Below are 16,492 nucleotides of genomic sequence, written 5' to 3' on the forward strand. Positions count from 1 at the left end.
TCAACCTGAAGAGGCACCACTGGCCATGGGCACACTTGAAATCCTAGTGCAGTGGAGGTGGAAAAGGAGGATGCCTGCATCCCACTGCCTACCAGGCCAGCCTGTTTGGTGAGCCAGAGAGGCAGCATGGCAGCTTGGAGTGGTCAGTGTGAGAGGCCACCACATGTTAGGTGCTTAACCCACCAGAGGTGATCGATCCTCATCTTCTCTACCATCAGAAGGTCGAGTGTAGGTTGTGATATTCCGGATTGAAGCCAGGATCTTGTGAATAATTAGCAAGAGTGATACTACAGAGCTACCCTGAGGCTAGAAGTCGTCTGGGTTTCTTAGATTTTTTTAGGTAAGATCTCCCTCTGTTACCCTCCCCGCCTCTATGGCCTGGAATTCACTATGTAGCCCAGTCTAGCCTGAAACTCAATATGTAGCCCAGGATAACCTTGACCTTTTGGCAATCCCCCAGCCTTAGACTTCCAAGTAGTCAAAGGTGTCAGCAGGGCCACACTCTCTCTGAGGGTCTAGAGAGAACCTTCTCCACCCTTCTAGGCTTGGCTCATGGTCACATGGCATTCTCACTGTGTGTCTCCTCTTCTGGTTCCTGTTGGGGGATGTCACCAGGAAGTTTTTAGAAATCATGATTTCTTGATGCTGTGGGTATGAGCCATTACAATAGGGCCATCTTCTGTGAGTCAAGCTCAGTCTCTGTTTGGAGGGATTCTAGTAGCCTGGCCAAAGCAGCAAGCTCTGTAGCGTTCCTCAGCTGGCCCCTCTCCCCTCATCCCTGTTATCTATCCTCTTCTCTCTAGCTCAGGACTCTTGGGTCCTACAGACCAGTACACTGGCGCTGTCCCTGGTTCTGACACTAGTGCTGAGAGGCAACTCCAATTTACCAGTCCTTTGTATAAAAGAAGAGGACGGGTAATCTGAAGTTCGTTGAGATAACGTAACTGTTGAGAGCACTTGCTAATTTTGTAGGGAGCTAGGGTTTGATTCTCAGTACTCACATGGCACCTCACAATCATCTGTAACTCCAGTCTCAGGGACTCTGATGTCCTTTTCTCACCTCCGTGGGCACACTTGTCATCCCAGCACAGGGGAGGTGGAGACAAGGATCCCTGCGGTCAACTGGATACCAGGCCAGCCTACTTGGTGAACTCCAGAAAGTGAGACTTTGTCACAAAACTCAGTGCTCTCCCTCTCTGGTCTCTGTCTCCGTGTCACTCAATCACCTCCCTCCCCCACACTTTGGCTGGCTTGGAACTTATTTTGGCCTGGACCTCACAGAGATCTGCTTGCCTTTGCCTCTCGAGTGTGAGATTAAAGGTGTGTCCCTCAATGCCCAGCTCCAGAAGGACAGTTTCTGATGAGCCACACCCAGGTTGACTGCTGACCTCCACAAACATGTACACACATACATGCACCCCAATATGAACATATGCACACACAACTGCAGACACACACCAAAAAGAAATAGGTAAAACCAAAACCTGGGCCATGAACACACAATTCTTTGCATAGTACTTAGCAGAGTGTCCTAGGCAGGGTTAAGACCCACTGTTCTCGCTACCCTGTGGCCCTAGAGACATCAGTATGAGCCAGGTTAGGTCAGGCAAAACTTGCTTCCTGAGGAGGTGGGCTGCCCAGGCTAAAGGGGGCAGGGCCGCATCTTAGCATTTCATTTTTAAAAGTCCTTTCTTCTGCTAATCATGGCTACCATTGTTTTTGCCTGCAAAAATCCTGATAGGGAAAACCAACAGACCGCAAGCATCAGGAGGAAGTCAGAGTAGCCTGGAAACCAGGTTGGGAATCTCGTCTCCCTGGCAACCAAGTCCAGCCTGGGGAGAGCAGGTCTCAGGCTCTCCATTTTCCATGCTCCCGAGGGGCCAGCCTTCCCCTCCTCAAGCATTATTCTTTCTCCATCCTAGCCTCCTCCTGTGTGCTGCCCCCACCTCAGCTCTTGCATAAGCTGAGGCCTTACCCACCTGTGTTTTCCGGTGTGGCAGGCTGATTGCCTTCAAATGTAGGGGCTTAAAACAGCAAATTCACTTTCTCTTGATGCCTAAGGCAGGAATCCAGGTGCTCTGTAGGGGATTCTGGACTGCGATCTGAAGTCAGGCTGGGGCTCCTGGCCTATCTGAAAGCTTGTCCAGGCAGGGTTCAGTCCCAGACTCACTCATGGGGGTATTGGTAGGCTCAGTTCCTGGATTAGGGTCACAGAAGCTCTGAGGGGAACCAAGACAGAAGCCACAGTCTTTGTGACTCACTCTTGAAGGTGCTGTCTTTGTAAAAAAAAAAAAAAAAAGCAAGATCATCTAGCTTGGGCCAAGGGAGATCACAGGTTGAGAATGTCTGTGAGTGGTGTCTGGGGAGGCTAGCTGCAAGTCCATTTCACCACTTCCCCCAGAGATTAAGATTTGGGGCCAGACTCACCTTGGGCTCACAAGTACTGAACTGAAACTTGACAAAGGTTTCCACCCCAGGGGTGGGGGTTGGCTATGGTCAGGAAAGTCCATATACCATCATGGACCCCTCTCAGCCACAACATGCCAGTGTGGAACTCCAGAGTCAACTGATAAAAGAGGCAGAAGCCAGCCTTTTAACAGTCCTGTTCCTCTGCCTCATGAGGGGTAGCATGAGATGAGAAATAGATGAGTCACATATGGTTAAGGATGGCTATAGCTGGATGCTGCCCTGCCCCAACCCATCCAATGGCCCCTGTGATTTTCTGCCCTGCACAGCCTGAGCCAACCCCCTGGTCCTCCCCATACCTTCCATTTCACCTCAGGGAAATCCTGCTCACACTCTTATCCACCTCCCAGGCGTTCTTTTCTACCATGTGCACCATAGCAAAGGGCTGCCTGCCTTCCTGTTGGCTTGGGTGCCCTAGTCTGTTTTCTTCCCCAGCACAGGAGTCCCCACAGACATGACACCAGTCTTCTATGGCTGTCACAGGGAAGCATTGGGCTGGCTTAGAGTGAGAACCAGATAGAAAGTGTCGAAGGTTAGATTACATCTGCTAAAGGCTCCCATACTTCATCCTCAGCAACCCCATCCAGGCCCATTGCTTTTTGTGAGCAGGGAAGACCAGAACAGACTATAGAGAACTCTAGTGACCCTCCATCACCAGTGTTCTGCATTACACAGGGTTCTCCAGAGAGCAAATGGATGTGTAAACATTCAGGGTTATTTTAAGGAAGGGGTTCATATAATTATAGGAGTGACAGTTCTGACCCCTTCAGGTGGGCCAACACTCAAGACCCCACAGGTAACCATGCCCAAAGCCAGAACTGGCAGGATTCCCTCTTGCTTAGACAGCCTCAGGATATCCTTCTATTTAGATCTTCAGCTGATTAGGTGTGGCCCACCCACCTTGGAGTACTTTGTTAAGACTTAACCATTTAAATGTTAGTCTAGGGGCTAGTGAGATGGGCCAGTGAGTAAGGTACTTGCTACTAAGCCTTAAGTTTAATCTCTAGGACCCACATGATAGAAGGGGAGAACTGACTCCTATTAGTTATCTTTTGACCTCTGCCCTCTGTCCTGTTGTGTAGCAATTTTCTCCTAGATAAACCTCCATAATGGAGGAAAGCTGGTTAAGACACAGAACTCAAGATGTTGTAAAGGGAGGTGAAATGGTCTATTCTGTAGGGAAGCTCTTTAAGTTCAGGAAATAACCAACACAAAGGTTTGAGGATTTTAGTTTCTTTACACACACACACACATACATACACACACACACACACACACACAAAACTGAGAGGGAGAGAGAGTGTGTGAAAGAGGGAGGAGGGAGGGAGAGAGGGAGGGGGTGGTCGTAGGAACATGATTTTGTTTTAATCCCAGGTGTAGGATATAGAGCTGCTTTTGATTGTCCACAGCAGTTGACTATGATTTGCCTCATGCTCCAGCAAGGGTGTGAGTTTGCCAACTGTAGGTAGTTTCTGCAAATGTATAATGTTTGAAATTCTGGAGACTCTTAAAAGCTAGAGCCCAGAGAGGGACTGCAGCTACTGCTACTCTTTGTGCTGCTGTTGCTGGTTGCTGTTGTTGTAGTTTGTTGCATTTTGTCAAGAGATTGTGTACAATGGGAGAAGGAGGAGGAAGAGGAGAAAGAGAAGAAGAAATTAAATAACCTAATGGCAAAGATCAAACTTGTCCTAAGGACCTTGATACACCTACTCAGCAGAAAGTAGTTTGACAATATCAACTCCCCTTTCCTCTCTAGCCTTCTTTTGCTCCTACCTAGTGTTGGGGGTTGGAAGGCTAGAATAGGGGCAGAGAAGGGTGATACAGAAAGAAACCCCAAATATAGCCAAAATCTGGGTACACAAAGGTTTCAGGAAGCCCCTGAAACTAAGCAGACCCATGAGGACCATTATGGAGCAAGTGGATATAAGCAGTGAGGACTACTGAGACCCACTTGCAGACCAACCAAGCCACCTGAAAAGACAGAGACCCATTGATCTGCCTGGAAGAGACACTCTGCAACCTGTAGATGTGCCTGCAGGCTTTGCTGTGTGCTCTTAGTTTCCAGTTTTCCAGAGTTCATAGCTGTGTTAGGATGGGCTTTTGGTGGTATATCTGTCCTTGAGCCATTTCTGTCCTATAAAGGGTGTCCATATTTCTCTAAGTAACCCTAAAACAAATAAACCCATTCATTTAGCATTTGGTCTTTTGTGGGTTTTCTGTTTGGTGTGACTAGATATTTAGTCATATCTCCCCTGTCATAATGTCACACAACATACCCACAGCCATGATATCCTGCTCATTAAGGTCACAATCTACCATTGCCCTTACAGCTCTCTTGAGCTCAGCAAAAAAAAAAAAAAAAAAAAAAAAAAAAAAAAAAAAAAAAGGAAGACTCTCTTTATCAGCAGAACTTCTCCCTCTCTGACTTTCTCTAGGGAGCCTGAAATCCCCCACTTTTTACCTACGGAATGTCATGCAGCTTGGTAAGATTTGGGGTTCAGCTTCCTTTCTCTTGATAAGAACCTGTCCAGCAGGCCCCTGGGAACTCTGGGATAACTGTCCATGCAAATGAGGCATTATCCAGTACCCTAAGCTGTAGCCAATGGTATGTATTCACCTACCTAGAAATCCACCTGCCTAGAAATACCTATCTCCTTCCCCCAAAACTATATAACTCTTGATTAACCCCAACTAGAGTTGAGCTGCCTCTCTGAAACTGATCTTGGTAGTCATTTGTCATACTCATGTGCTGTCCAAACCCTGTTCTTGGACTCTGCTTCCTTTGTCCTCTTGGACCAGCAGCCCCAGGGAGAAGGGAGACCCACAATATCCCCTCAATAAATAAATAAGTAAACAAACAAACAAGCAAACAAAGTGTAATAAATGTTACTCTGGCTGAGTCCAGTGACACTCATCTGGCTACATAGATTTGAGACTAACCTGGGCTACATAGCGAGACTTTAGTAATAAAGAAAAAAAGAGAAAGGAAATGCTTTTTTTCTCCTTTTTGCTGGCTAAATGTTAATCTTATCCAAAAACACCCTCACAGACACATCCAGAATAATGTTTGACCTACTATCTGAGTACCATGGGACAGTCAAATGTCATATAGCATTAGTTACATACTCTCCAACAGAGGTTTTCTCACAGCTAACGTGGTACACTACAGTTCTCAGGAGGGTTCTGATTATTTGGTCTGTCCCTGTCTCATCTCCTTGTAGATTCCCAGGCTCTCTGTCTGTCCACCCCACCCCACTGCATCCTGCCTTCCTTCCTGGCCTGAATCCTTGGTGTCTTTCCACTTCTAGTCTTTGCCCCTACATTTGGTCCCTTCATTGAGAGCTGCTGGTGGTTGCCTTGGAAACCTTCCTCTGCATCCTGAGCATCTGAAGGAGTCTTAAGTTTATCATTCACTTAGCTGCTTCTTAACAATGCAGGGTCTTGAATCCCTTACCCTAGAGCACTCCTGACAGGCATGTTCATGCCCAGGGCCCCAGCTGTCTAGAAGCCACATGGCAGATGCCTTTGTTGGCATAGGATGACTTAGATTTTTTTTTTTTTTTTTTGTAATTAAGTTCTTTGTTCACTCTGTATCTGGGCCTCCCTTCATCCTCCTCCCCCTTCTTGAAGTATCTTCTTTAAATGTTTATCCAGTGATGAGTGAATAATGGTAAAACTCTGAATTTTAACTTATATATATATAAGCTATAAAACAGCGTTCCAGCTGTGGTTTGGTCCGCTGAAGATCCTAGCGTTTGGGAAGCAGAAATTGGGGGATCAGAAATTCAAAGCCATTCTGGGCTATTTAGCAAGTTCAAGACCAGACTGAGTTACATGAGACCCTAACTTTAAAAACAATTTCCCCAAGTCCTCCAAAACAAACATACAGAATAATCAACCAAAAACTTTGAGTCAGTATACTGGTTTTCTTGTTGTTCTGACATAAAATATTTCCATAAATAACATAAAGAAGGGAAAGATATTCTGTGACTTACTGACTCTGAGGCATCTGTCCATGTTGCTTGGCACCAGGCTTTGGGCAGAACATCATAGAAACAGCATTTGGTAGAGGTTGTTCTGACTTCTTGACAGACAGAAAGTACAGGGGCAGGAAAGGACAGGGTAACTCCACAGAACCTGCCACCAGACCTAATTTCTTCATCCTCAGCTCCTAAAGTTTCCAGAAAGACCCCAATAGTGCCAACACCTGACCACCGTTACTTGGCTGGTAACCTTTATAACCAAACATAGCAAACATATGTAGTGGTACATATCTGGACCCTCAGCACTACAGAGGCTAAGGCAGAGGGTACTGGGTTAGAGGGCAGTTTGGGCTACCTGGCATGACCCTGCCACAAGAAAACAAAACCAAAAGAAATAGTTCAGTTAATTAATTATAGTTGTGTGTGTTTTAGGGGTACTAAGGAGCCTTTAGATACACAACACATTGTAGAATAATTAAATGAAGCCAATCAGCTTTTCAACCTCTTACGTTTTCAATGAAGAAATTTAAAATACTTTATCTTAGTAATTAAAAAATACATTGTATTAACTATGGCCCTGGGCTGTGTAACAGATCTTAATAACTTACCCTCCTGTCTAAGGGAAATTGTGTCTCCTGGTGCCCAGGTCCTGGGCTTCCTCATTCTTTCTTTGCTCCTCAGATGAGATCATGCACACATTCTCTTCCTTAACATCCTGGCCAGCACCGTGGTACTCCATCTTTTTTTTGAATCATCATCATAATTGATGTCATGTTACATTTTATTATGGCCTGAATTAGCATTTCCTTGGTAACCAGTGATATTTAGTATCCTTCTGCAAACCTGTAACTACCTGTATGCCTTCTTTTGAGACATGTTTAGTTAGGTCCCTTGTCCATTTTGAGTCAGGCTGTGTGCTTTCTTGCTACAAAGTTGTTCTCTAGACTTACAGTTATCTGAAAAGTTGTTTTGCACTTAATTTTGGAAAGTGATGCATAAAACCATGAGTTAGGTATTATATTCCCCTAGCCCTGCAAAGATACTGTTTCACCCTCTTTGGTTTTGCTTGCTCTGCCACCAGATTCTTCAGAATTATCTTTTTCCTTTTCTAGATTTTCCTGGTTCTGGAGGGCTGCAGTCTTGCTATGTTGTGCTTAGGTGAGTTGTCATTTGTTATTTTACTTTTTATATGCCAGAATCTCTACCAACACCTTTCATCAGTTCTGACTTATGCTAAGTAAAATGTCTCACAACACCATCTTTGGGATTTCAATTAGACTTTTCTTAGCTCCCTGCACACGATCCTTTTTTTTTATGCTTCTAAACTTCTTATTTCATGTTACATCCTTGATCATTTTTCTGCAGAGCTTACCACTGAGCTATATCCTCAGCCTTTCTTGATTTCTTCAGATTTGTCTTCCAGCTCATAAATTCCCTCTGTATCTGTGTCTAATTTGCTGGCTAATTCTGTGCTGAGTTTTTTTTTTTTTTTAAATCAACTTTATTAGGACACAACACATCACATACCACAAACTTGTTCTTTATTGAATACATGTCAGTGACTTTTAGTGTATTAATAAAGTTGTGTATTCATCACCAGAATCTAATTTCAGGGCATTTTATTACTACAAAATGACACTTTTATCACTTCCCTTATTAGTCATGTCCCAAGCCAGTCATTCCCTTCCCTCCCTCATACTTGCCTAATCTTTCTGTCTTTGTTGGATTCTTACATTTTGGGCATTTCATATAAATAAAAGAATGTGACGTGTAGGGTGTTTCTTGCTTTCCCCCATCCCACCCTGATTTCTTTTTCAGTGACTGGCTTCTTTTCCTGGGAATTCTTTCAAGGCCCCCATTGGCCTTTGTTTTTTTTTTTTTTTTTTTTTTTTTTTTTTTCCATGTAAGTGAAGTTTCTTTCTTGCAGATAAACTTGCAGTTCAGTTTGGGGTTACATGCTTCTTCTACTTCTAGCATGTCTTAATAAACACATCGTCCTTGTATTCTAACGTTTAAGCTGGCTGTTGGCGTTTATCCCTGTGTCACTCTTTGGTTGGTTAGTGTTGACGTAGACCTAGGCAGGCCACCAGCAGCTTCAGTCTGCAGTCATGATGAACAGGGTTCATGGACCATTCACTCCCCTACGCTTCCACAGAAAACACCAGGAAGCCTCCCCAGGCCTCTGCTCTGCAAGGATTCCTACCGTGGTCCAGTCTGCCAGCCCTAGTGTGGGCTCAGGCGCTGCTGCTCTCACGCCCGCTGACTCTGCGCTCCACAATGGCACTGACTTATTTTGCAGAGAATTGTGTATGAACTAATTCTTACCCTCTGCGCTCTCTTCATCTAGATCCCTTCTTCAAAGTGTCTAGTCCCTCTTTTGCTCAGCACTTGTGAACCACTCACGCTGTTTGATCACCTGGTGACTGGTGTGGCCCTGGGCAGGAGCCCAATGTGTGCTCTCTTTACTCAGATAGATGCCAAGGCGACACACGACTATAACGTGCGCTATAATGTGCTGTTTAGATCAAGGAGAACAGACTATGAGCCCCGATTGACAGCTGATGTTGTCATATCTAGCAAGGACCTGGTATTAGTGACAGTCATTTGTCTGGTGTGAGGTTCTGAGGTGGGGGCGGGGCGGGCGGGTAGAATCAAGGCCTGCTCACTGCTTTTTCCAGGGCCTAAGGCTTTGACCTTTTCTCCTGTGTGTGTGTGGGGGGGGGGGGGGAGGAACAGCGAAGGTAACTGTGGTTTACCCAGAGCCCAGGAGACATGGAAGGACAGGTGGGAGCTCAAGGTGTGAACCTGGCCAACCATCCCCAAACCCGGGCCAAGGATTGTCATCTCTGCGTGTGGGTGTGGTTGGTGACAAAAGTCCCTAGGGCTGAGTTGCCGGTGGGCGTCGTCATGGGCACTCTTAGGAGTAGAATTGGCTGGAACTGTGGGACACGAGGTGGAGGTTGGGGAGGGAGGAGCCCCAAGGCTGGACGTCTGAACCCCACAGCCGCTACCCCTCCACTTCCCACTTTCGCTGCGTCTTTGTGCATTTTGCTTCCTTTAGCAGCCAGAGCTCTTCCGAGAATCTGCAAAGGGACCTCGGCCAAGCAGAGGGGGAGGATCCTCCCACTCCCGGGTAGGGAGGTGAACAAGAGTGGGGGGCTGCAGCGGCGGGAGCGGGAGATCTAGAAGGGAGTTGCGCACAGACGAAGGGTGTCGAGGCCGGGTAGGGCGACCTGCTGCGTGGCCTCCAGCCCTGGGCGACCCCCGCCCCGCGCGTCTCCCCGCCGCGCGCGGCCCCCGCCCCGGCTCCGCCCCGCCCCTCGCGCGGGGTCCGCGTCTGCGGCTGCGTTCCCCGAAAGACGAAGCTTCTCCCCGGTTCCGGTCCGCAGGGAGACCGAAGGGCATAGCTCCCCGTGCCGCGCCCGCCGCTGAGCCCGGAGTGCGGACACCCCAGGGATGTGAGTGCGCCCCCAACCCCGAGGCCCGCACTCCACGCCCCGATTCGCGGTGAGCGCCGAGGCGCGCGCGCGGGGACCAGGGGAGGGGACTCGGCGCGGGGTTCCCGGCCCCCCAGCCCAGGGGTGGGGACGAGGACGGGGACGCGGCGCGCACCCCTCCCCCGCCGGCAGGTAAGGTGCGCTCCCTCCTCCCGCTTTTCCTGTCCGGACGCACCTACAGTTCCTTGGGGAGAGAAGACACGCTACCCACGCAGGTGCGGGGCGAAGGCTGCGGGGACCTCGGGTGGCTACCTTACCGGAGAGGGCAGACCTCTCCTCCCAGGAGGGGAGGCAGTGATGGTGGATGCTCTTGGTGATGGGTTGGGGGTGGGGCATCGCGAGCTCCTGGACCCCCTCCCCAGACACCCCGCGCGCTTTTGATTCCTGGGGGATGGTTACGTCCGCAGGCCAGAAAAGAGAAGGGTCCTTGAGGTTGGGTTCTCTGACCTAGGCTATTCCCCTCCAGGCCTGCGCCCCAGAGGACCCCCGCCTGCAGCCCCCGCGCCTCTCTCAGGCCCTATCGGAGCATGCTGCCTGCAGCCATGAAGAGCCTCGGCCTGGCGCTGCTGGCCTTGCTTCTCTGCCCCTCGCCGGGTGAGTCGGGGGACCGCGGGGAGGGGTCATGTGGCGGAGAGCATCACTCTCATATCTCAGCTCCAGCCACCGGGGGGCTCTCAACACACCCGAGGGCATCCAGCGCCTTTCCACCTTGCTTCTAGTACTGTGCAGATGCCCCTCATTCTCAGAGGTCCACCGAGCTTCTTATTAAATCGGGTGGACCTTTCCAGTCTTGAAACCTACCTATCTTTGGGGGTGCTATGTGTGGGAGTAAGAGGATGAGGGAGGCAGGATGTGTAGGTACAGCGTCAGGGTCAACCTGGAGGCTTGCTGGGGTCTTGTGGGAGTGGAACTCTCCTGTGGGCATGGTTCTGCCGTGATAGCTGCAGCAGGTTGAGGAAGAAGGGGTGTAGGGTCTGGTTGTCCAGACCTGGGTTCCCCCTGGTTATCCCTTTCTCCGTGCCCTGCCTAGCCCATGGACTGTGGTGCCAGGACTGCACCCTGGCCAATTCCAGCCATTGCGCCCCGAAGCAGTGCCAGCCCACTGATACCGTTTGTGCCAGCGTGCGGATCACCGACCCGAGCAGCAGTAAGTCTGGACTTGGTGAGGGGGCGGGGCTACTGAAAGCTAGATCTAGGGAGAGGACAGAAGTGTCCTCTGAGTTCCTCTTGCTTGGGACAAGAGCATGACTTTGAGGCAAGACGACACTGGCTTGTTTATTCCTGGCTCCAAGTCTCAAACTGATCTGGAGGGTCCTGGGTTCCAGGGAAGGGACGGAGCTCATGTGGAAGTGGACCTTAGTCCCTGTGCTTTCCTTCTGTCCCCCAGCCAGGAAGGATCATTCTGTGAACAAGATGTGTGCTTCCTCCTGCGACTTCGTTAAGCGGCACTTTTTCTCAGACTATCTGATGGGGTTCATTAACTCTGGGATCTTAAAAGTCGACGTGGACTGCTGCGAGAAAGATTTGTGCAACGGAGTATCAGCAGCGGGGCGCAGCCCCTGGGCCCTGGCTGGGGGGCTCCTGCTCAGCCTGGGGCCTGCTCTCCTGTGGGCTGGTCCCTAAGACCCCTTCCTCCCTCCTGCTGGGCTTTGGAGCTTGTCCCTGAGCCTGTTGCTGTCCCTCCCCAGCCTAGTGGCTGGGGCTGAGACAGCAAGGGCTTGGCATCAAGGTCTGAGGCTCTCAACCTCCCCAGATGTGAATGAGCCCTTCTCCATTTCTCCACCAGCTCCATATCCCAGGCAGCTGGATATCTCCAGGAGTCCAGACATCCTGGCAGGAAGCTGGGGTGGGGGGGAGGGGGAGGGCAAGGGACTCTGGGACCCTCCAGGTTCCCAAGGGGAGGGAGGTCAAGCCAGGGACAGCCCAACAGCCTGGCCTGAGGGGCATTAACTACAGAGAAATAAAGTCACTTCTGAGTCTTGTGCCCGGGTCTGAGCCTGGGTTTTGGAGGTGGGGCATGGTCTCTGTAGAGAGCAATGGCCAGACTAGGCACCGAGAAACCCGACAGATAGGTGTATGGTCAGGGGTTCAGGGTGGTAGGAGTGTACATTAAGACACCTGGAGATGCTCTGAGTAGGGTTGCTTGGGGCTGGGAGCTTGGGAGGGGACAGTTAAGGAAGGTGGGGGTGAGGTAAACAGGATGACAATATGGGGCTGTGGGGGAGGCGTGAGAACTTTTCAAGCTCGGGTGTAAGATGTGCTCCTAGATGCATTCCCCAATGCACACGGACAGACTGGGTATGCGGCTCCGCGCTGAACACAGTCAGCGTCTACTCTTCTGCTCACAGTCACACGTTCACACTCACAGGTGCCAGCACACAGAGGCACCAGAATATCCTCACCAGTGTCCCCATCACCCCACGTGATGCGTCCAGATGCACAGTCACACCCTTCTCAGGATGCACATTCTCCCAACTGCAGACACTGTTCAGCTCTCTCTGGGTGGCTAAAGGCCCTGGGGTTGCTTAAGGTGGAAGTAGAGGTCTCACTTGCTGGACTCTGCCCCTTCACTGGATATCTGCACCCTCTGCTCCACTATAAGTTGGGGTCCAGCATAAATGGAGTCCGAAGGCCTGAAGATGCTGATTCCCATGCAAGGCGGCAAAGGTGGGAGAGATGGGGAAGACTTGTATGGGGAGATGGGCAAGCCTGGTCTTTCCATCCCAGCTGGTGGTCTTTGGTTTCATCCCTGACTTCACCCTGCTTCCTGCTGCTTGCCAGATGTTCCACAGATGGTTTGTGTAGCCAGGTTCACCCTGTGATGTTCTGGGAACACCCCAGGAATTCTCTGGGGCCTCTTTTGGTCAGTGCTTCCTTCATGACACCTGTGGCTGACCCAAACCCATGGTCACTGCTGGGTCCCGGACCTCCAGAAAGAGAACTAGTTCCTGTAGGATCTAGCCTTGACATTACCCCTGGGAACTGTGTATGAGTGACTGGAGTCAGACTCGGGTGGGTGACTGGGAAGGGGGAGTCCCTGTCACCACTAGTTGCTGATGTCTACAGTCTGTTGTGGACACAGCCAAGGACTTGTCCCTAGAAGCTTGGTTCCTTTTGCATTCACACTTTGCCTCAACGGACCCTCTGCTCCTTCCCTCCTAAAGTGCTCCTTATGCCTGGTGGCTAGGGAGGAGGAAGCACAGTTGGTGCAGGGGAAGGACATAGGTGGAGGGAACAGGAAGGCTGAGAGCGGTGGATGCCTGGGAGAAGTCCACGGAGCTTCTGGAAGGCCACACTGTCATCTGGAGATGAACTTGGAGCGCACACTCATTCAGGCAACTCCATGTGCCAAAGGTGTTGTCTTGATGGTCTTTAAAAGAGAACAGGAGCAAGATTCTCTGGCCTCACTGAAGAAATACATGAAGTCCGAAGGGGGACTCTCTTTTTGTACCCCTGAGGGGATTCTGAGGGAGGGGTATCAGGCACAGAGGGTTGGGCCCCCTCAGCAACCTTATTTGAGTTGCCAATGTCCTAATCTCAAGGAGAGGTCCATGGCCAGCTTTGTTGTGACATTGGGGTGCCTCTTACATTAGTGACAGGTACAGGTTCCCTGGACAGGGCTGAGTGCTTCCATATCCCTTGCCTTGCTTTTCATTTTTAAAAATTATATTTAGTTTTTGTTTGTTGTATTGTGAATGTGTGTCATGGTGCACACATGAAGGACAGAGGACATGGGGGAGTTAGTTCTTTTTCTTTCTGTCACGTGGGTTCTGAGGATGAAATTCAGCATCAGGCTTGGTTGCCAGGGCCTTTATGGACTGAACCATGTCATCTCCCCTCCCGGCCCTTTTTGCTAGGAAGCTTCTCAGCAGTCTTCTTTTAGGGAGGAGTTATAGTTGGTGTCCTGTGGGTTTTCAAGTTCCGACTCTTCCTATGAGTGGATGGCTCCGGTTTATTTAGCCAGCCCATAGTAGGGACTCAAGAGTTGATTTCAGATTTCTGTCACTGGCTTTGGAGGGTCTATCCTTGTCCTCCTGTTAGGGGCTGAGGTGATCAGATATGAAGGGTTGATTTAAAGAATGGGGGGGGGGGCAGGCAGAGAGGACATTTTAGGAGGCTATAGGTCCTCTAACAAGGCAATGGATGTGTCCTGTCTAGCTGTTAGGCCCTTTCTAGCTGTGTACTGCCAGGGGGTTCTGTGCATCCAATAGATGAAGAATAGAACCTTGCTGACATTCCATCTCACAGTACGTCAGCAATGGCTGAATGCCCTTGAGGTTCTTAGTCAGTGTCCTTTGAGGAGTTTCTAGCTCCTAGTTCCTGCTGACCTCCCATGCCAGCATTGGCCTCTTCCTGCCATAGATAACTCTATTTAGGTGGCTACTTCTTTCTGTCTTGACTTGTGGTACCACATGTGTGCCATACGGAGGTTGGAGACACTGAGGTCTCTCTCATTTTTGTACAGTCTGGGGCTTCCTGCCTCAGAACCTCCCCTGCCTTCTTGTGAATCTATACTACGTGTAAGAATGTTGACAGGCTCGGAAGCTGCACTCAGACCTCCATCCACCCGAGCTTCATTGTGGCAGGAGGGAGGGGGTTATTCCAAGCGGCCACTGTCCTTCATTGTCACTTATGAAGCAGCCCAGTCTCTACACTGATTAAAACCATGACCTATGCAACATGATGCATTCTTACCTAGATAGGATGCTTGAGAAGTGCCACCTCTCTGGCTCTGTCACTGGTCTTGGCTATGCCTTTTCAACTCGAGGAAGCATTTTGAGGGCTACAGACAGATCAATGATGGGCCTTGAGTTTCCTAGCCTTTGTGCCTTCAGAAGCCTAACCCCGACCTCTGCTCCTCACCTTGCTTCTCTGAGAGCGGAACAGACACCCCTAAGAGGAGTTGCTCAGACATTTCAAAATAGGGAGCGTGTAGTCAAGTGGAGGCGAGGTCCACTCAGCTAGGACATCCCTGTTAATGGGTGCACTCCCAAGGTCCCAGATCTGAGGGTGGTAATGCAGTGATGCAGCCCCAGAAGGGCAGGTTAGAGGAGTCGACAGATAAAACAGGGATAAAGATCCTCTTGGCCGATGACCATTAGGCTAACACAGATTTCCATAGATATCTGGGACAGACATAATGGTCTGCTCTCCCCACCCTCCATTAGTCACCACCCTGGGAAGACAACACGGATGGCTGCTTTGAATAAGACAAGCGTAAGCTGCTCTGGTGAATAGCTAGGTCTGGAGAGAAAACAGCAAAAATACTTCCACCACACTCCTTATCTAGCTGAGTGGTGGTCCCTGCACGAACGCTGTCAGGATGCTGTAATACAGACCCTAGTGTCTGCCTGATGCTTAATAGGACGTGGCTGGTGAGGTGAAGGCGGAGTCCGGCAGAGACACGTGCTGCACCTGATATGTAGCCTTAACCTCGGGATAGCAGATCTGAATCACTTCTTCCAAAGTCAAACCTGCTCCCAGCCTCTGAGCTGCCCATGGGACGGCAGAGCTTGGAGGTGTAGTTTTAAAATTCTGCAGTGGGAAGGAGGGATCCACCGCACAGAAGCTGGGCAGATACACAGATTTACACCATTGAAACAGATACAGACCACACTAGAATTAACAGGGAAGGGACCCCTCCCCTCACTTCTAAATTCACTACTGGCCTCACCAAGGCATATGTGGTTTCCAAATGAAGACACCCAACCTTGATTCCAGTTTTTCTAGTTTTTGTTCAGTTTCTGTGTTCCTGGCACAGAGTCTTTGCAAAGGGTGGCTGAGTAGGGACAGCAACCCAGAAGTCTCTTCTTCCCAGAAGGCCTTTCCACTACCTTAGGAACTATATACTCACCTCTGCTCACAATAGACCATTCTATATTCATAATTCAATTAGATTTCACAAGGATGGCTGATGAATTTATAAGAGAAGCTCTTTCCCATCTGTTGACACAACCACGTATGTCCCCAGCTTAATGAGCAGATAATGTAGTGGGGCTGTGCTGTCAGATTTTCTGATGGCAGGCCACCTAGGCCCTGGTGGCATATTTTCAAACGCTACCACATTTAAGCAGGCAGTGTTTATTCAGCATGTTTGTGCCACAGATTTGCCCGAGGTGCCCTGACATCTTCATCAGAGGCAAGTTTAGCACAGTGGCTGCTGTGCAGGGCCACAAGCATCCCCTGCCTTCCACGCTCTGCTTGGAAACCAATGGAGTCCTCCAACACCATGGGCAGCTGTCTGTCAGCAGCAGTGGGTACCCTGTACCCCCCTGCTCCCTCCTTTCCCCGTGGGTACAGGGAGTCTCTTCCATGGAACTGAGCACACATTCATCTCCTGCACCTGTCGTGCCCAGTTCATCTTATTGCTCCCACTTCGTACATGAGAAGCAGGTTTGAAAGAGATAGGATATCAAGGATAAGATGGGGATCAATGGTAGAGCACTTGTCTATCATATACAGCCTTTGAGTTCAATGCTCAGCTTTCTTTAAAGAAACAGAAGCATAAGGCTGGGCAGATGGCTCGTCTGTTAAGGATTTCTGTTG

General features: G+C 49.7%; 1 protein-coding gene across 8 annotated transcripts in view; it reads left to right on the top strand.

Moving 5' to 3' along the window:
• The window catches only part of LY6H (lymphocyte antigen 6 family member H), a 31,418-nt gene extending 19,672 nt beyond the window's left edge, over nt 1-11,746 (top strand). For 3 of the 8 annotated variants that reach the window (XM_080939280.1, XM_080939278.1, XM_080939279.1), the window contains 5 exons: nt 7,562-7,607; nt 9,839-9,956; nt 10,413-10,540; nt 10,977-11,093; nt 11,334-11,746. In XM_080939280.1, the coding sequence (XP_080795406.1) occupies nt 7,595-7,607; nt 9,839-9,956; nt 10,413-10,540; nt 10,977-11,093; nt 11,334-11,569 (612 nt within the window). In that variant the 5' untranslated portion in view covers nt 7,562-7,594 and the 3' untranslated portion in view covers nt 11,570-11,746. Of the gene's footprint in view, nt 1-7,561; nt 7,608-9,218; nt 9,591-9,838; nt 9,957-10,412; nt 10,541-10,976; nt 11,094-11,333 lie in introns of those variants that run through there. The other 5 variants (XM_080939282.1, XM_080939281.1, XM_080939283.1 and 2 more) reach the window with 3 other exon arrangements.
• The last annotated feature ends 4,746 nt before the right edge of the window (nt 11,747-16,492 follow it).

Source organism: Micromys minutus (assembly GCF_963924665.1).
Source record: "Micromys minutus genome assembly, chromosome: 27".
Lineage (NCBI taxonomy): Eukaryota > Metazoa > Chordata > Mammalia > Rodentia > Muridae > Micromys > Micromys minutus.